At 56.8% G+C, this 18,978-nt stretch overlaps 2 protein-coding genes and 3 non-coding genes across 5 annotated transcripts; 3 read left to right on the top strand and 2 right to left on the bottom strand.

Annotated features, from left to right (window-relative positions):
- Window positions 1-311: 311 nt before the first annotated feature.
- TRNAK-CUU lies at window positions 312-384 on the bottom strand. Its single transcript has one exon. It is a non-coding gene; the product is annotated as a tRNA-Lys (tRNA).
- A 647-nt stretch (window positions 385-1,031) lies between these two features.
- LOC119948147 (receptor of activated protein C kinase 1) lies at window positions 1,032-8,225 on the top strand. Its single transcript, XM_038770064.1, has 8 exons — window positions 1,032-1,238; window positions 4,015-4,186; window positions 4,935-5,082; window positions 5,388-5,483; window positions 5,600-5,710; window positions 5,927-6,067; window positions 7,220-7,330; window positions 8,090-8,225. The coding sequence occupies exons 1-8, from the start codon at window positions 1,130-1,132 to the stop codon at window positions 8,153-8,155; spliced, it is 954 nt and encodes a 317-aa protein (XP_038625992.1). The 5' UTR covers window positions 1,032-1,129; the 3' UTR covers window positions 8,156-8,225.
- Window positions 2,711-2,780, top strand: LOC119948357. Its single transcript, XR_005456758.1, has one exon. It is a non-coding gene; the product is annotated as a small nucleolar RNA SNORD95 (small nucleolar RNA).
- Window positions 6,122-6,187, top strand: LOC119948345. Its single transcript, XR_005456747.1, has one exon. It is a non-coding gene; the product is annotated as a small nucleolar RNA SNORD95 (small nucleolar RNA).
- A 1,545-nt stretch (window positions 8,226-9,770) lies between the features above and the next one.
- Window positions 9,771-14,372, bottom strand: TRIM41 (tripartite motif containing 41). Its single transcript, XM_038769699.1, has 6 exons — window positions 13,572-14,372; window positions 12,901-12,996; window positions 11,763-11,993; window positions 11,086-11,108; window positions 10,798-10,925; window positions 9,771-10,438 (listed from the first exon to the last, which is right to left on the bottom strand). The coding sequence occupies exons 1-6, from the start codon at window positions 14,370-14,372 to the stop codon at window positions 9,786-9,788; spliced, it is 1,932 nt and encodes a 643-aa protein (XP_038625627.1). The 3' UTR covers window positions 9,771-9,785.
- Between the last annotated feature and the right edge of the window lie 4,606 nt (window positions 14,373-18,978).

The raw sequence follows: 18,978 nt of genomic DNA, 5'->3' as shown, positions 1-18,978 counted from the left end.
AGTGTTGCCGACTTGTACTTCCCAAGCGCTTAGTCCAGTGCTCTGCCCACAGTAAGCGCTCAATAAATACGACTGAATGAATGGGAAGGACAGTAGTGGACATATCGTCTGCACAGAAGAGAAGGGAGTCGCGGAAATTTGGCCAAGCCAGGTTGGGAGTTTGGGAATCGGGGTTCCCCAATATCCAGCTCCTGGAGAAGGGATTCTTGGTCTTTAACTTTTTGGCTTAATAAACAAATAAATAATAATTTACAGGTCTCTTCTTCATAAGCGAGACAAAGCAAAAAAAAAAAAAAGCAAAAAAATATTTACGCCCAACGTGGGGCTCGAACCCACGACCCTGAGATTAAGAGTCTCATGCTCTACCGACTGAGCTAGCCGGGCACTCGACAGTAGGCCTCCTTCCGATTCCATATAAGGTGAGCCGGAAAGTCTTTTTCATTAAGGTCCAGAGTGTCATGGTGTTGTCCAGTACATAGTTTGCCATCCCATTTTCCTCTATTAACCACCTCCACACAATCCCGACAACCTCAGGACCAGTACTCACGGGCAATTGAAATGAACGAGCGCCGCCGTGTTTTAATAATAACTATGGTATTTGTTAAGCGACAAGGACTGTTCTAAGCGCTGGGGTAGATACGAGGTAGTCAGGTTATCCCCCGCGGGGCTCACAGTCTCCCTCCCCATTTTACAGATGAGGCAACTGAGGCCCAGAGAAGTGAAGTGACTTGCCCACAGCCACACAGCTAAGTGAAGGATTAGAAGCCACGACCTCTGCCTCTCTTTCCACTAAAGCCACGCTACTTCTCGCCCAGAGGGGGCGTCCGTGCCGCAGCCAGGTTAAAAAAAAAAAAAAACCTTTTTCAAAAGGGCGTCGCCCTGATGATCTGTCCACCCCCACTGTGTACGGATAACCCTGGGCGCCGCCATCTTGGGGTGCGGAGGCCTCGGTGGGCGCCGCCATTTTGGTCCAGAGAAGGAAGGTTGTTTCCGGTTCCGGCCGGAAGCGCTCGCCCTTTCCTTGCTGAGCCTCGGCGCCGTGCGGTCGTAGCTTCGGGTCTCTCCCGAGCGCTCCCCCCAATCCGGCTCCATCCACCCCCCAGGAGCGGCCCGCAGAACCTCCGCAACCATGACCGAGCAGATGACCCTCCGTGGCACCCTTAAGGGCCACAATGGCTGGGTGACCCAGATCGCCACCACCCCTCAGTTCCCGGACATGATCCTGTCCGCCTCGCGAGGTATCGGGCTGTTCTACATTGTTCTCTCCTGGTCGGAGGGTGGGGGCGGGCGGGATCGACCACTTTTCTTGGTTTTGGGGGGTGCACCTCCAGGAGCGGGATCCTGCAAAGGATACACTTCAGGGGACGTCTTGGGCCCCTGCAGTTCATGATGGAGAGGGTGGATTCCAACATATGAACGGAGAAAGGCCCAATTTCTGGGTTGCATGGGTGGAAACTGAGGCCTCGGGCAGCACCATCGAGTTGCCCGGGCGGGGGGGAGCTTGTGAATTGTTCAGTCACCCATCGTGGGGGCTTTTAGAGAAGCAGCGTGGCTCAGTGGGAAAGAGCCCGGGCTTTGGAGTCAGAGGTCATGAGTTCAAATCCCGGCTCCTTGTCAGCTGGGTGACTTTGGGCAACTCACTTCACTTCTCCGGGCCTCAGTTCCCTCATCTGGAAAATGGGGGTTAAGACTGTGAGCCCCACGTGGGACAACCTCATCACCTTGTATCCCCCCCAGCGCTTAGAACAGTGCTTTGCACATAGTAAGCGCTTAATAAATGCCATTATTATTATTATTAGGGTTAGAGGGAGCCAAGCGATTTAAACGGGGAAGAGGGGAGGCCACAGGAATTGAAGCAGAAGGGACTAAGGTTCGGGCAGGGGCCTACTTCTGCAGGCCGCGAGAGGAATCCTGCCCACGTGTCTGCAGGCCGCAGTTCCAGTGATTTCCCTCCACATGGGGCGAGACAACCAAGCCCGGTGGTCTGGGGAGACATCAGAGGAAAGAAAGGAATGGCCCTGGTGAGAGGAGGAGGCCTGCTGCCACGTCTTCCCCCCCTCTCTGTACTGCACATCTTCCGCCAAAAAAAGGCTCTTGCAGGAAATCTCTGTCAGGCCTTACCTGGGAACTGAAGATGAGAAGGGCGGTGGTGCTTGGAGATCACTGAGTTATGTGGCCTCTCCCCTTCTCCTCGTGGAGGTGCAATCATTAGGGTCCAGCTTATTGCAGTTTTTCCTCTGAGGAAGGGGGCGATTGGTTGGCAGGAGTCCTCTCCAAAGTGCTTAGTATAGTGCTCTGCAATCGATCACATGTATTGAGCCCTTACTCTGTGCAGAACACTGTAACAAGTGTTGGGAGAAACTTTACCCGTCCACAATGAGCCTAGCATAGTAAATGGGTCAGTAAGTGCCCTTGAACACCGACTCGGTTAGTGAAGCTCTGGGGTAAATACAAGGTTCAGGTTGGACGCAGCCCTGTCCCACATGGGGCTCACAGTCTAGGAGGGAGTCGAATTTTTAATCCCCATTTTACAGATGTGGTCCATGAGACACAGAGAAGTGACTTGCTCAGGTCACCCAGCAGACAAGCAGTGGAGCTGGAATTAGAACCCAGGCCCCTGCTCTTTCCACCCGGCCGTGCAGTGCTTCTCATGGTAAACACGATCACCTTGCTGAGGAGTTGAAGGGCTGGGTGCCCCGGGGCTTGGGCCAGAGCCGTGATGAACTCCTAACATGCCATCTGATTGCCCTTGCTGAAAACCAGAGGCTGTTTCTGAGCATCTGGCCTTGTCCCCGGGGGGCCATGAACCTGGTGGTAGCCAGAGTCCGGATTCTTCAACTGGGTGGAGTCTTTAAAATCCATCTAAGGGATCACCTAACTCATTCGGTCCTTTATTGAGTGCTCACTGTGAGCAAAGTACTGTACTAAGTGCTTGGGAAGAGTGTAGGAGAATAGAGTTGGTTGACAAGGAGCTTACAGTCTTGGGGAAGCAGCGTGGCTCAGTGGAAAGAGCCCTGGCTTTGGAGTCAGAGTTCATGGGTTCCAGTCCCGGCTCCGCCAATTGTCAGCTGTGCGACTTTGGGCAAGTCACTTCACTTCTCTGTGCTTCAGTTACCTCACCTGTAAAATGGGGATAAAGACTGTGAGCCCCCCGTGGGACAACCCGATCACCTTGTAACCTCCCCAGCGCTTAGAACAGTGCTTGGCACATAGTAAGTGCTTAATAAATGCCATCATTATTATTATTAGAGGAGGAACTTACAATCCATCAATGACTGGGCTTGTTCTTGGCTGCATAGTCTTAGTCGACCTTTTATGAACTGGCTGCAGGCCCTTTAATCAAGAGTCAATAGTCTTTATTGAGCACCTACTGTGTGCAGAGCACTGTATTAACCTATTGGGAGAGTCTAATACTACAGTCGATAGACATGTTCCCTGTGGGCATATCTAAGGAGATCAATCAATGGCATTTATTGAGTGCTTACTAAGACCGGGCCCCGTGTGGGAGGGGCATGGACTGTCCAACCTGATTATCTCATATTGACCCCAGCGCTTAGTACAGTGTCTAGCACATATTAAGTGCTTAGCAAATACCACGTTATAAACAGAGCTTACAGTCTACGAGGCGAGGCAGACATGAAAGCAGATTGTAGATGAGAGAAATAGCAGAGTGTAAGGCGGTGGACGTGAGTGCTGTGGAACTGGGGTGAATATCAATCAAGTGCAGAAGGGAAGGTGAATAGGGGAAAAGAGGGCCTGGTCAGGAAAGTTCTCTTGGAGATGTGATTTTTAAAGTGACTTTGAAGGGGGGGCGGGGGAGAACGGTGGTCTGTCATATATGGAGGGGGTTCCAGGAAGAGGGAGGGTGTGGGTGAGACGTTTCTCCCGTCACTATACTGTTGTGGGCAGGGAACTTGCCTACCAACTCCTAAATTTGGATGCTGCCAGGCGCATAGTAAGGGTACAATAAATACAATTGGCGGATTGATCGTCCCCCTTCTCTGTCCCTCCAAGACAAGACCATCATCATGTGGAAGCTGACCCGGGACGAGACCAACTACGGCATCCCCCAGCGGGCCCTGCGAGGCCACTCCCACTTCGTCAGCGACGTGGTCATCTCCTCGGATGGACAGTTCGCCCTGTCCGGCTCCTGGGACGGGACTCTGCGCCTCTGGGATCTCACAACGCAAGTACCCACCTGCAGTGCTGCCGGCTGAGTCGGACGGGGACGGGTGGGACTTGGGCCCAATGCTTGGGAGGGGAAAGCGGAGGCAGGGGCCTGGTAGAATTGTGGGGAAAGGACAGATCAATGTGGGTTCTAATCCCGGCTCCACAGTTTGTCTGCTGTGTGACCTTGGGCAAGTAACTCTGTACCTCAGTTACCTCATCTGTAAAATGGGGATTAAGACTGCGAGCCCCATGTGGGACGTGGACTGTCCGACCTGATTACCATGTATCTCCCCTGGCACTTAGAACAGTGCCTGACATACAGTAAGCACTTAATAGATACCTTTTTAAAAAGAGAGGGGGTTGGGTGGTGGGTTTCAGTGTACTGTAAAGCAGTGTGGCCTAGTGGAAAGAGCAAGGGGCTGGTGGGTAGAAGATATGAGTCCTAATCCCTGCTCTGCCACCTGTCTGCCATGTGACCCTGGGCAAGCCAATGCACTTCTCTGGGCCTCAGTTTCCCCACAAATAGCATGAAGTCTCTGGTGGCGATTGTTGAGATGGGACTGCGGTGGGGGGGGAGCCCAGGTCAGGCTGGGGCGGAGGGTCCCGAGGATGAGAAATGACACACAGCGGCCGACCCCGTCGGGGCTGACGACACGTCCTGCAATTCTGATGGGATGCTCGGGAGACACGGTGCAGGGCAAGGTGCCCCCCGCCCCGGGACAGAGCAGTGACCCCATCCGTCCCCCTGCCCCATTTCCACGCAGCGGCACCACCACACGGCGCTTTGTGGGCCACACGAAGGATGTGCTGAGCGTGGCCTTCTCCTCCGACAACCGGCAGATCGTCTCTGGCTCCCGGGACAAGACCATCAAGCTGTGGAACACCCTCGGTGTCTGCAAGTACACCGTGCAGGTGAGGGGCGGACGGACGGCAGGCGGGAAAGGGCCCCAAGGGGACATCGGCCCAGTCCCCCTTATCAAAAAACCGGTGCCTTTTGAGGGGAGGGCAGAAGCCCGGAAGCACAGTTAGCCTGCCGGAGCAGGATCTTAAATGTTGGAGGAAGGGGGCTGCAAGTCTGAGGGGGCTTCCCAGTGAGGGGGAGGCGGAGCGGAGCGCGGCTGGCATCTTGGCCGGCTCCATCGGGACCACAGTTGGGGGCTACTGTCAGAGGGGCAGGGCCGACCTTCAGCACCCGCTGAGCTTCCTCTCCCCCGCAGGACGAGAGCCACTCAGAATGGGTGTCCTGTGTGCGCTTCTCACCTAACAGCAGCAACCCCATCATCGTCTCCTGTGGCTGGGACAAGTTGGTCAAGGTGAGGCCGCCCCGCACAAACAGCCCCCAGTCTCAGCTGCGTGGGAACCCCCTACCTGGCCCCCCGGCCCCTGAGGAGCACGGGGCAACGATAGCCGGCGTCTGCCCGTTTTTTAGGTCTGGAACCTGGCCAACTGCAAGCTGAAGACCAACCACATTGGCCACACGGGCTACCTGAACACCGTGACCGTCTCCCCCGACGGCTCCCTCTGCGCCTCTGGGGGCAAGGTGTGTGCCTGCTCTGGGGAGGTGGGCGGGCGGGCTGGTGAAGAAGTGGGATTTGGGTCCGGTGATGAGATGACGCACGTTGGCCGACCCCTGCTGACGACACGTCCTGCAATTCTGAAGGGATCCCTGTGTGGAGCATTCAGGGTTGTGAGGCAGGGACGGTACCAGTCCCTGAACACCCCCCTCCCCCATTTTCTCCCCATTTCCACACACCAGGATGGGCAGGCCATGCTGTGGGACCTGAACGAGGGCAAGCACCTGTACACCCTGGATGGCGGGGACATCATCAACGCCCTCTGCTTCAGTCCCAACCGCTACTGGCTGTGCGCCGCCACCGGGCCCAGCATCAAGATCTGGGTGAGGAGGGGGGCCGGGGCGGGAAGGGGAGGGCCGAGGCAGGGGCGGCCCGGCAGAGCGCTGATGATCACCAACATGCCATCTGACTGCCCTTGCTGAAATCCAGAGGCTGTTTCTGAGCATCTGCCTGGCGCCGAGGATCGTAGGAGGTCTGGGGGACTGGGGTGGGCAGGCCGGGGCTTGGCTTCCCGAGGGACTCTGAGAACAGAGTGTATGGCAGAGGTGAGAGCCTCCTTACCCCATCTAGTTTCCACCTGTGCGTCCGCGTTCAGCGCTTAATACAGTGCTCTGAACATAGCGTCACATAAGAGAAGCAGCGTGGTTCAGTGGAAAGAGCATGGAGCCAGAGGTCATGGGTTCTAATTCTGACTCTGTCACTTAGCTGTGTGACTTTGGGCAAGTCACTAAACTTCTCTGGGCCTCAGTTCCCTCATCTGTAAAGTGGGGATTAAGACTGTGAGCTCCATGTGGGACAACCTGATCATCTTATATTCCCCCCCCCCCCAGTGCTTGGCACATAGTAAGCACTTAACAAATGCCATTACTGCTATAGTAGTACTATTAATACTCCTTACCTGGAAGGGATGGACTAACCATTGGAGAAGGTGGGGGGGCCGCTCAGATGTGTGAGAGAAGTTAGCATTGCTAAGGATGTGTTGAGGGGTGTTTGTGTGTGGTTCTGAGACAGGAGGATGGACACGGTGGCCTGGAGGTCCTTCTAGCCAGCTAGGTGAAAAGAGAGGCCAGCCAGGGAGGCTAGGTCTGAGTCCAAGAGTGGAGTAGTATGTACTAAGAGACTTGACACCCGTCCACATGTTTTGTTTCGTTGTCTGTCTCCCCCTTCTAGACTGTGAGCCCGTTGTTGGGTAGGGACCGGCTCTAGATGTTGCCGACTTGTACTTCCCAAGCGCTTAGTACTGTGTTCGGCACACAGTAAGCGCTCAATAAATGCAATTGAATGAATGAATATTAAGCCCTTACCATGTACAGACCACTGAACTAAGTGCTGGGAGGGAATGCACAGGTGGGGATTAGACACGGTCCCTGTCCCTTGGGGGCTCCCAACGGGAGCATGGACTGTGACACCACCACCCCCACACACCCCACCCCCGGTCCTTCTTGTCCCCTACCCTCTTCCCCTGTCCGCCCCAGGACCTGGAGGGCAAGATCATCGTGGATGAGCTGAAGCAGGAAGTGATCAGCACCAGCAGCAAGGCAGAGCCACCCCAGTGCACTTCTCTGGCCTGGTCGGCTGATGGCCAGGTGAGCCGGGGAGGTCAGGGGGAGGCATGGGGGTGGGCCAGAGCGATGAGGAGTTCTAACATGCCATCTGAGCTGCCCCTGCTGAGACCAAGAGGCTGTTTCTGAGCTCTGCACCCAAGCCCAGGGTGGGTGTGGGACTTGGGGGATGCAGATCAGCAGGGCCTGGGCTCTGGGGGAGGGATCCTTGTGGAGGGCTCGAGGGAGTCGGTTCAAAATGGAAATAAATAAAATTACAGGTAGGTACCTGAGAGCTGTGGGTGTGGGGGGGGGGAAGAGCAGAGAAGCAGCATGGCTCAGTGGAAAGAGCACAGGCTTTGGAGTCAGAGGTCATGGGTTCAAATGCCGGCTCTGCCAGTCATCAGCCGTGTGACTTTGGTGCAGTCACTTAACTTCTCTGGGCCTCAGTTCCCTCATCTGTAAAATGGGGATTACTGTGAGCCCCCCATGGAACAACCTGATCACCTTGTAACCTCCCCAGTGCTTAAAACAGTGCTTGGCACATAGTAAGCACTTAATAAATGCCATCATCATGAAGCCAGGGGGACGCAGGAAGGTGGGAGATGAGAAGTCGAAAACTGCCCTCCCAGTCATGGGCGCCACAGTGGCCTGATTGGCCAGAAGCTATAGCAGGAGGGATTGGGGTTAGAGAGAAGGCACACTAGCCAGGGGGCTGGATTTGCTTCTTCCCGTCCTCCCCTTTAGCCTTCAGCTTTCTCAGTCTCCATACTGATCTTCCGTCTGCCTCTCTCGCCCCCACAGACGCTGTTCGCCGGCTACACGGACAACCTGGTGCGTGTGTGGCAGGTGACCATCGGCACCCGATAAGGCGGGGCCTGGCCGGAGGGCCCCTCCCGGCCCAAACCGTGTTCGGAATAAAGATTTTTTTTTTTCTGTCTTTTGGAAACGATTGTCTTTTCTCAGTCAGTGGGGGAAGGAAGTCTCTACCCCAGGCCTATAGGGTGGGGGGTGATGCAGTAGAGATGTGGCGGCCAGGACTGCAGCGTTGAAGCGGAGGGGACAGAGCTTGGGGCGTCTTTTAAGATGCGAATTATGACCATGAGCCCGAAGTGGGACAGGGATTGTGTCCAACCCAATTACCTTCAATGCCTGGAACACAGTGTTAAACAAATGCCATAAAAAATACAGGTCCCTGTCCCAATTATTGACTTCCGCGTCTCCTGCATCTGGATCTCGTGTTCCATCTGCTTGGCCCCACTGTTTCCAGGTAGGGGCTTGCTGTCAACTCAGGCATCCTTCCTGCCATAGGAGGGGAGTTTGGGGCCGATTTGCAGGGGGCGAGTGTGGGTGAGACCAATCTTGTATGTGCCCAAGTGTTTAGAATACTGCCTGCTAATCTCCTCACCGTTAGGCCTCGTTCTTGCCTGTCCCGCCGTCGACCCCCTGCCCGTGTCCTCCCCCTGGCCTGGAATGCCCTCCCTCCCCACATCCGCCAAGCTAGCTCTCTTCCTCCCTTCAAGGCCCTACTGAGAGCTCACCTCCTCCAGGATGCCTTCCCAGACTGAGCCCCCTCCTTCCTCTCCCCCTCCTCCCCATCCCCCCCCCCCGCCTTACCTACTTCCCTTCCCCACATCACCTGTATATATGTGTACATATTTAATACTCTATTTTACTTGTACATATCCTATTCATTTTATTTTATGTTTGGTTTTGTTCTCTGCCTCCCCCTTCTAGACTGTGAGCCCACTGTTGGGTAGGGACTGTCTCTATACGTTGCCAACTTGTACTTCCCAAGCGCTTAGTCCAGTGCTCTGCACACAGTAAACACTCAATAAATACGATTGATTGATTGATTGAGGGTGCAGGGAAATTGGTTCTAGAATGCGGGGGGAGATTGGCTTTAGAGTGAGGATCCAGATGGCAGTAGGGACCTCTTGAGGGAAAGGGACCAGACGGCTGCAACAACTGATAAACAAACTTTATTGTCATGTTTCCAGGTGCAGCTTCTCCCCCAGCAGCCTAATGTCCTCAGAATCCAGGGAGCGAACAGAGGGGTCACGGCGAGCCACATAGCAATGCCCCAGGCCTGGCCGAGCCCGGCAAGCAAACGGTGGGGGGGGGGGGGGGGTGCTAGAAAAACACTCTGCCTGAGGAACCCCCTTGAGGAAGCTGACTTCTGACCCCTCTGGGCTCTGCTCCACTTAAGTGGCGGAGGTTGGAGGAAGAGTTGGAGTAGGCCCGGCATCTGAGAGTGGAAGAGTAAAAGTCAAAGGGGTGGGGGCGGAGGAGGAGGAAGGGGGGAGATCCCCATCCTGCAAACATTGGAAATCGGATCGGGGGAGAGGGGGGCAAGATCTTCAAAGGGGAGGGACAGAGCCCTTGGCAAGAGAGGGCAAGGCCCCCGCCCCCAAATGGGGGGAGGGGGCAGGATAAGGGACTCCCCCGAGCCCCCGAGAAGGTCGGGCACGGGGGGGGGGGGGGGGGCGTCGCCAGCCACTCAGGAACAGAGCTTGATGCGGGCCCCCTTGGAGAGGACCCGGAAGTAGGGGAAGACCCGATCCCCGAGGAAGTCATTGCAGAAGGTGTACACGTGGGCCAGGGTGTCGGCGTTGTAGAAGATCAAGTAGCCCGCTTCGTAGTCGAGGTAGAGCCCGAGGCGGCGCAATTTCTCGCCGGGGCTGAGCAGGACCTGCTCCCTGGAGCTGAGCGCCTGGTAGCGCTTGCCGTTGCTGCTCAGGATCCAGATATCGGGATGGAGGGCGACGGCGGTGGGGGCCGGGGGCCGGCGCCGGTGATGGTGGTGGCGGTGCCGCGGGCGGGCGGCGGCGGCGGCGGCGGCAGGCAGTGCGCAGGCGCCGGCAGCGGCGGGCACCGCGCAGGCGCCGGCGTCCCTCGGGGCCCCGCCCCCCTGCCCGGGCCCCGCCCCCTCCTGGGCCACGCCCACGGCCCAGCCGCGCCGCCCGCTCACTTCCACCTCCCAGTAGTGGCGGCCCGAGCGGAAGCCGTGCGCGCCCAGCACCGACAGGTCGGCCGGGTGGCGCTTGCGGCGGCCGGCCAGGGCCGGGCAGCGCTCGCCCAGGCGCACCAAGCGACAGTCCGGGGACAGGCTCAGGGCCGGGTGGGCCGTGTCCGGGTCCAGGCACAGGTCCACTGCGGGAGACGGGGGGGGGGTGGGGGGGGGGGGACGGTGGCAGGCGAAGAGGGAGCCGCCGCCAAGGGGCTTCCCCCTTCTCCGGGACCCCCCCCCACCAGCCCCCCCCCCCCCATTCCAGGGGCAGGTGTGTGTGGATGTCTGGGGGTCTGCACTGGCTGGTTGTGGGTGGGGGGCGCCGTGCTGGATGGTTAGGTGTGTGGTTGGGGTGGCAGGGGGCTGTGCTGAACGGTTACCTGTGTTTGTGGAGGGGCTGTGCCGAATACGTGAGAGTGTGTATGTGTGTGTCCGGGGTGGTTGTGCTGGATGGTTAAGCGTATGTGCGGAGGGGGAGTGAGGAGGAGAAGACATCGTGTACCTCGGCCAGCCTGACAGAAGGTCCGGCTCATCTTCCTCACAATGACATCCATCATGAAGTCCTGGTTGTGGGGGTGGCACAAGATCGAGGACGAGATATCCAGGGGCTGGAGCTGGACCTCCTCACACCTGGGGGACAGCAGGGGACCGGGAAGGGGGCGGCGCCCCGTGGGTGCCAGCCGGGGGACCCAGGGAGGGGAAAACGACACCAGGCACCTGGTTCTGGACCCAAGGGGGGCCTGAGGAGCCCAGGCCGGGACAGCCGTGTAACCGGGAGCCTGGGTCTCACCTGTCGAAGGTCTCCTTGATATCCTGGGAAGAGGGGAAAGGGTGCGGGGGAGGGAGGGTCAGTGCCCGGCAGCCAGCCAAGGGGGGGTCCCCACCCCCACCCAGACCACAGGATACTTGAGGAAGGGACCCCACTCTGGGCGCCCTCCCACTCAACCGCTGGTATGCACCGAGCGCTTAGTCTGCGCCAAACACCGTACTAAGTACTTTGCAAAGCACAACAGAGTTGGTAAACACGATTCTCTACCCACAGAGCGCTCGGGGTCTAGTTTCAGCCCTCGTGCGGCCACGACTCACCCACCCCCCCCGACCTTCGGGCAAAGCTACACCCAGCCTTTCCGGAGGACACGAGGAAACCGCTCCGTTGCAGGAGATTCCGTCTCCTCCCTCGGTGGCTTTTTCCTTAGTGTCTACCTTGAACCCTTCCCGCTGCAGGACGGAGGGTCCAGCAGGCCTCCCCTGACCAACCCCTCCCTTCTGCATTGCCTATGCCCTCGGGCCTGTACCCCGCACAGCCCTTTAGGTCCCCATCCTTTCCCCAATCTGTAATGCCCATCTCTCCCTCTGGACTGGGCTCTGCACACAATGAGCGCTCGATAGATATAACTGATTGACCGAGGGACGGGACAAAGGGCAGGGGGAAGAGAACAGGGGCCAGGCGGGGCCCTACTCACTCACCTTGAGCAGCCTCAGGGTACCCTGCTGGCTGCACTCCTGGACTTCGGCAATCAGACAGTTCAGTTGGGAGGCCCGCTCCCCGAGCCGCTTCATGGCGGCACCGGCCCGGTCCAGCTGGGCCTCGTGTCGACCACACAGCCACTGCTCCAGTCCCGCCTGCTCCTCCGCCAGGAACCGCGCCAGCCGGCTGAACTTGGACGCCACTGCCTGCAGCTCCAACTTCATTTGGCTCTAGAGAAAGGGAATCAAGGGGGTGGCTGGATTCTCCAGGCTCCCGGGCCCCTACCGTGACCGAGTCCTGAGCCCTAGGGGTTTTTTTGGTTTTTTGTTTTTTCCCCCCGTGGTAATCCTTAAGTGCTTTCTATGTTCCAGGCATGGTACTAAGCCTTGGGGTAGATAAGGGTTAATCAGATTGGGTCCAGGTCCCACATGGGGCTCACGGGCTTAGTCCCCATTTTACGGATGAGGGAAGTGAGGCACAGAAAACTTAGGTGACTTACCCAACAAGGTCACACAGCAGACCTTGTTCTCCCTCCTACTTGGACCGTGAGCCCCTGCGGGACAGGGACTGTGTCGGACCTGATTAACTTGTATCTACCCCACGTAGTGAGCCCTTAAATACCATTAACCAAAAAAAGGGGGAGAAGCAGCATGGCCTAATGGATAGAGCCCAGGCCTGGAAGTCGGATGACCTGGGGTCTAATGCCAGCTCCGCCACTTGTCTGCTGTGTGACCTTGCACAAGTCACTTTACTTCTCTGTGCCTCAGTGACCTCATCTGTAAACTGGAAATTAAGACTGTGAAACATGTGTGGGACATGGCTTGGGTCCAACCTGACTAGCTTGTATCTAACCCAGCACCTACTACAGTGACTGGCACAGAGTAACCATTTAAATACACCACACACACACACACACACACACACACACAAAGAAAGGACTACATATGTGCAGAGCAAGCTGGCATGTACGATCCCCCCACCTCCTCCCCACACCGCTGCCTTCCCCTCCTCCCCTTCCCTCCCCCTCCCTCCTTCCTCCCCATCTTTCCCCTCCTTCCCACCCTACTCCCCACCCTTTTCCCTCCCCCCCACCTCCTCCTCCAGCAGACGCACCCAGCCAGCCAACTCTCCACTTGCCTTGAGCTCTGTGATCTTCTTCTCCTCCTTGGCCTTCAGTTTCTGTACAGCATCCAGCTGCTTCTTCAAGGGCTCCAGTTGGCCCTGGAGCTTGACCTGGAGCCCCAGGGCAAGGAGGGTTAAAGACCAAAGTGTCCTCCAGGGGGGCAAGGGTCAGCTCACCTCCCCGGGTCCAATCCAGGCCCTCCTGGGGCTTTAGGGACACGTGCTTTATCCACTTTTAATAATACCGAACCAAGGCTGCACCTGTTTAGTGCTTACTCTGTGCCAAGCATTGGACTAAGCCCTGGGGTAAGCACAAGATCATCAGGTCAGACACAGTCCCTGCCCCACATGGGGCTCAGGGGGAGGTGTCTTGCCCTCTGCCTGCAGGGGCATCTCGGTCGACCTCGGGCCATGTTGGAATCTGCATCCTCGAGCGTCTAAGCCTCACCGGGGGCGTCTCCCTTCCACAGTGGTCAAAGAGGTGGTCTGAGAGTTTAGGTTTGAGAGGTGTGATGGGTGCGGGGGCGAGGGACCTGAGAGGTTCCTCCAAGGGGGAGTGAGCGGGTGGCGACTTCTCAAGGAAGTCCCACCCTCCCACGCCTCGGCCTGGGTCCGTCAGGCGGCACGCTCCTCGAGGGCGGGTGCCGTGTCTTCGGCCCTCCAGGCCCGCCCCGGGCATCACTAACCTTGAGTTCCTGCACCACCTCCTCCAGGGGCACCACACTGTGCTGCTTGTGGCTGCGGGACTCGCGGCAGACCACGCATATGGCCTCCTTGTCCACCTCGCAGAAGAGCTTCAGGGCTTCCTGGTGCTTGGGGCAGAAGCCCTGATCCGGGCCGCTCCCGGGCCGGCTCCCCTGCCGGGGGTTGGGGTGCATCTGCTTGATGATCTGCACCATGTTGGCCAGCTGCAGGTTGGGCCGGAAGCTGCGGCGGGGGAAGGTCTTCCGGCACTGGGGGCAGGTGAAGGGACGGCGGGGCTGGAAGGTGGCAGGAGAGGGAGGCCTGCCCTCGGGCTCTTCCTCCTCCTCCTCCAGGGCCTCTTCCTCTTCCTCTTCCTCCTCCAAAAAGTAGTCAAAGTTCTCCTCGGCATCGTCGTCCCACAGGTAGTCCACGTCGTCCCACGTATCTCCATTGAAGCTAGCGTTCCAGAAGTCCTCATCATCCGCCTCATCCTCCTCTTCATCTTCCATGTCCCCCTCATACTCCTCTTCCCTCATGGGGGTATCCCAGTCACTGGGGTCTTCGTCGCCGGTGGCCTCGGCCTCAGCCGCCCCCTCCTCTTCCTCCTCCTCCCCACCTTCCTCTTCCTCCAGGGCCTCCTCCTCATCCTCCTCCTTGCCCCACAGCTGGGTCACACAAGCCCGGCAGAAGTTGTGCCCACAACCGATGGACACGGGGTCCGTGAAGTAGTCCAAGCAAATGGCACAGACGGCTTCCTCCTGAAGCGTCTGGACGGGGTTGGGTACGGAGACGGGCCCAGCCATTTTGTCAACTAACACCCCCCCACCCACCCCCGCCGCCCCCCGTGCTGGGACGAGCCCTGCTCCTCAGCCCCTTCCAAACCTTCCCCTCTCAGGGTCCCCGTCCCCCCACCTCCCCAGGCCCGGCCAGAGCCAGACAAGAGGGGGAAACTGCCGTGGGCAACGTATGACACCCCCCAACGGGCACTTTGGGGGGTTCCGAGCCTCGTTCCCCCGATCGCCTCCCGCCCGGGAACCTAAAGGAGGGCAAATTCTGAGCAACTCGGCCGCGCCCCCCCCCCCCCACCTTATAGCCCTCTAGCCCCGCCCCCCGCCTAGGCCCCGCCCCCTTCCAGGCCCCGCCCCCTGCCTCTCCCCTCCCTTCTTTCCTGCTACCCCATCTGCGCCGTCTCCCCCCCCCCCCCAAACCGGAAGTGGCGGGCAAGGGCCGCTCTGGCCGGCGGGGGCGGGGCGATCGAGAGACAGAGGGACAAGGCGAAAAGCCCGCGTCTCTATTATGCTTATGGGGGCGACCTGGCCTCGTTGACCGGGAGAAGCCCGAGGGAGCGGGCCACGTGTCCTGGGATGCGCTCACCCTCCCGCTAAACGCCCGGCCCTGCGGGGGGGGCGCTCTAGTCGGCCGCGGAGGACTCCCGCGACTGCTCCGGGCAGGTGGCTGCCGGAAGTGAAAGGCGCCGGGCGGAGGGGAGGCTCTGGCCCTCGCTGCTGCTGCTTCCGGTCCCTCTAGCCCGCTGACTCTGTGGCTGGGAGGACTTGAGAGGGGCGGGGCTTCGGCTGAGGAACTGGGGTCAATCAATCAATCAATCAATCGTTTTTATTGAGCGCTTACTGGGTGCAGAGCACTGTGCCAAGCGCTTGGGAAGTCCAAGTTGGCAACATATCATCATCAATCGTATTTACTGAGCGCTTACTATGTGCAGAGCACTGTACTAAGCGCTTGGGAAGTACAAATTGGCAACATATAGAGACAGTCCCTACCCAACAGCGGGCTCACAGTCTAGAAGGGGGAGACGGAGAACAAAACCAAACATACTAACAAAATAAAATTAATAGAATAGATATGGACAAGTAAAATAAATAAATAAATAGAGTAATAAATATGTACAAACATATATACATATATACAGGTGCTGTGGGGAAAGGAAGGAGGTAAGATGGTGGGGATGGGCGGCCGCCACATGGCGCCTTGCTCCACCTCCCCCATCCCTACCCCCTTGGAAGCTGACCCCGTTACTCGCCCTGGTACTAGTCAGCGCTTAGTACAGTGCCCTGCCCACGGTAAACGCTCAGTCAATATGATTGGATGGATGAATGGATGGATGAATGAACCTCCCACCCTGCCCCCGGGATAGGACCTAAAGGAAATCAGGCAGAAGAGCTGGGAGACATTAGGCAGAGGGGATGGGACCGATCAATCGTATTTAGTGAGCGCTCACAGTGCGCTGAGCACTGTATTAAGTACCATACGGCGGAGTTGGTTAACCACGTTCCCTGCCCTTGAGTTTACAGTGGAAAGAACACGGATTTGGGAGGCAGAGGACGTGAGTTCTAATATGGGCTCCGCCACTTGTTGGCTATGTGACCTTAGGCAAGTCACTTAACTTCTCTGGGCCCCAATCTTGATGATCAGATTACTGCTCTCAACTCTACCCTTTCTACTCAGCTAGACTCACTCGCTCCCCTTTCCCTTCGCCGCTCTCGTACCACTAACCCCCAGCCCTGGATCACTGCTACTGTCCGCCTCTTTCGCTCTTATGCTCGAGCTGCCGAACGCTGCTGGCGAAAGTCTAAACACCATGCCAACCTCGTTCACTTCAGCTTTATCCTTTCCTGCCTTAACTCAGCCCTCTCTTCTGCCAGACAAAACTATTTCTCCTCCCTTATTGACACCCATGCCCATCATCCCCCTCAGCTCTTCCGTACATTCAACTCCCTTCTCAGGCCCCCGGTTCCTCCCCCTCCTCCTTCCCTCACCCCCAACGATCTGGCCTCCTACTTCATTAATAAAATTCAATCCATCAGGTCTGACCTCCCCAAAGTCACTCCCCCCCCCCCCCCTCCAACCCCCCGGCTCTCAACGCTTTCTGCTACTCTCCCATCCTTCCCAGCAGTATCCTCAGAGGAGCTCTCCTCCCTCCTCTCAAGTGCTACTCCGGCCACCTGTGCTTCTGACCCCATTCCCTCTCATCTCATGAAATCTCGCTCCGTCCCTTCTCCCCTCCTTAACTTCCATCTTCAACCGCTCACTCTCCACTGGTTCCTTCCCCTCTGCCTTCAAACATGCCCACCTCTCTCCCATCCTAAAAAAACCCTCTCTTGACCCCACTTCACCTTCTAGTTATCGCCCATCTCCCTCCTACCATTCCTTTCCAAACTCCTTGAACGAGTCATCTACACGCACTGCCTCGAATTCCTCAACACCAACTCTCTCCTCGACCCCCTCCAGTCTGGCTTCCGTCCCCTACATTCCACGGAAACTGCCCTCTCAAAGGTCACCAATGACCTCCTGCTTGCCAAATCCAACGGCTCATACTCTATCCTAATCCTCCTCGATCTCTCAGCTGCCTTCGACACTGTGGACCACCCCCTTCTCCTCAACACGCTATCCGACCTTGGCTTCACAGACTCCGTCGTCTCCTGGTTCTCCTCTTATCTCTCCGGTCATTCATTCTCAGTCTCTTTTGTGGGCTCCTCCTCCCGCTCACATCCCCTTACTGTGGGGGTTCCCCAAGGTTCAGTTCTTGGTCCCCTTCTGTTCTCGATCTACACTCACTCCCTTGGTGACCTCATTCGCTCCCACGGCTCCAACTATCATCTCTACGCTGATGACACCCAGATCTACATCTCTGCCCCTGCTCTCTCCCCTTCCCTCCAGGATCGCATCTCCTCCTGCCTTCAAGATATCTCCATCTGGATGTCTGCCCGCCACCTAAAACTCAACATGTCCAAGACTGAGCTCTTTGTCTTCCCTCCCAAACCCTGCCCTCTCCCTGACTTTCCCATCACTGTGGACGGCACTACCATCCTTCCCGTCTCACAAGCCCGCAACCTTGGTGTCATCCTCGACTCTGCTCTCTCGTTCACCCCTCACATCCAAGCCGTCACCAAAACCTGCCGGTCTCAGCTCCGCAACATTGCCAAGATCCGCCCTTTCCTCTCCATCCAAACTGCTACCCTGCTCGTTCAAGCTCTCATCCTATCCCATCTGGACTACTGTATCAGCCTCCTCTCTGATCTCCCAACCTCTTGTCTCTCCCCACTTCAATCCATACTTCACGGCGCTGCCTGGATTGTCTTTGTCCAGAAACGCTCTGGGCATGTTACTCCCCTCCTCAAAAATCTCCAGTGGCTACCAATCAACCTACGCAACAGGCAGAAACTCCTCACCCTCGGCTTCAAGGCTGTCCATCACCTCGCCCCCTCCTACCTCACCTCCCTTCTCTCCTTCTACAGCCCAGCCCACACCCTCCACTCCTCTGCCACTAATCACCTCACCGTGCCTCGTTCTCGCCTGTCCCGCCATCGACTCCCGGCCCACGTCAACCCCCCTGCCTGGAATGCCCTCCCTCCCAACATCTGCCAAGCTAGCTCTCTTCCTCCCTTCAAGGCCCTACTGAGAGCTCACCTCCTCCAGGAGGCCTTCCCAGACTGAGCCCCCTCCTTCCTCTCCCCCTCCTCCCCGTCTCCATCCCCCCACCTTACCTCCTTCCCTTCCCCACAGCTCCTGTATATATGTGTATATGTTTGTACATATTTATTACTCTATTTATTTATTTTACGTGTACATATCTATTCTATTTATTTTATTTTGTTAATATGTTTTGTTTGGTTCTCTGTCTCCCCCTTCTAGACTGTGAGCCCACTGTTGGGTAGGGACCGTCTCTATGTGTTGCCAACTTGTACTTCCGAAGCGCTTAGTACAGTGCTCTGCACACAGTAAGCGCTCAATCAATACGATTGATTGATTGATTGAGCTGTAAAACTGGGATTCATACTGTGAGCCCCACGTAGGACAGGGACTGTGTCCATCCCGATTTGCTTGTATCCACCCCGGTGCTTTGGACAGTGCCTGGCACATAGTAAGCACTTAATAAATACCACAGTTATTATTATTATGTCTGTAATTATATTAATGTCTGTCTCCCCCACTGTAGACCGAAAGCTCATTGTGGGTAGGAAATGTGTCCGTTTATTGTTGTATTGTTCTTTCCCAAGCACTTAGTACAAGGCTCTGCACACAGTAAGCACTCAATAAATATGATTAAATTGAATCAATGAATGAATGAAAGCATAAGAACGGGGATTAGAATCCAGGTTCTTCCAACTTTCAGGCCCATACTCTATTCACTTGGCAATGCTGCTTCCTCGCAGCTACTCCAGCGCTTAGTTCAGTGTCTGTCACATAAGAAGCGCTTAACAAATAACACAATTATTATGGGCAAGGAACATATCTACCAACTCTGTTTTATTGTACTCTCCGAACTGCTTAGTACAGTGTTCTGCACATAGTAAGTGCTCAATAAATACAATTGATTGATCTCCACCATGTGGATTAAAAGGAGGCCTTCATCAGGTGTTTCCACCCAGGTTCAAACCAGGGACCTTCCAT

Source organism: Tachyglossus aculeatus, chromosome X4 (assembly GCF_015852505.1).
Source record: "Tachyglossus aculeatus isolate mTacAcu1 chromosome X4, mTacAcu1.pri, whole genome shotgun sequence".
NCBI classification, from domain to species: Eukaryota; Metazoa; Chordata; class Mammalia; order Monotremata; family Tachyglossidae; genus Tachyglossus; species Tachyglossus aculeatus.
This window is presented reverse-complemented; position numbering and strand designations above follow the sequence as displayed.

Bases quoted from the DNA above. Each gene is read 5' to 3' on its own strand.
- LOC119948147 (XM_038770064.1), top strand. From the start codon at position 1,130: ATGACCGAGCAGATGACCCTCCGTGGCACCCTTAAGGGCCACAATGGC. The intron at 5,083-5,387 runs GTGAGGGGCGGA...TCTCCCCCGCAG, and splicing joins TCTGCAAGTACACCGTGCAG to GACGAGAGCCACTCAGAATG. The intron at 7,331-8,089 runs GTGAGCCGGGGA...TCGCCCCCACAG, and splicing joins CCTGGTCGGCTGATGGCCAG to ACGCTGTTCGCCGGCTACAC.
- TRIM41 (XM_038769699.1), bottom strand. From the start codon at position 14,372: ATGGCTGGGCCCGTCTCCGTACCCAACCCCGTCCAGACGCTTCAGGAG. The intron at 11,109-11,762 runs GTGAGTGAGTAG...CCCTCTTCCCAG, and splicing joins GTACCCTGAGGCTGCTCAAG to GATATCAAGGAGACCTTCGA. The intron at 10,926-11,085 runs GTGAGACCCAGG...GCTGTCCCCCAG, and splicing joins ATCAAGGAGACCTTCGACAG to GTGTGAGGAGGTCCAGCTCC.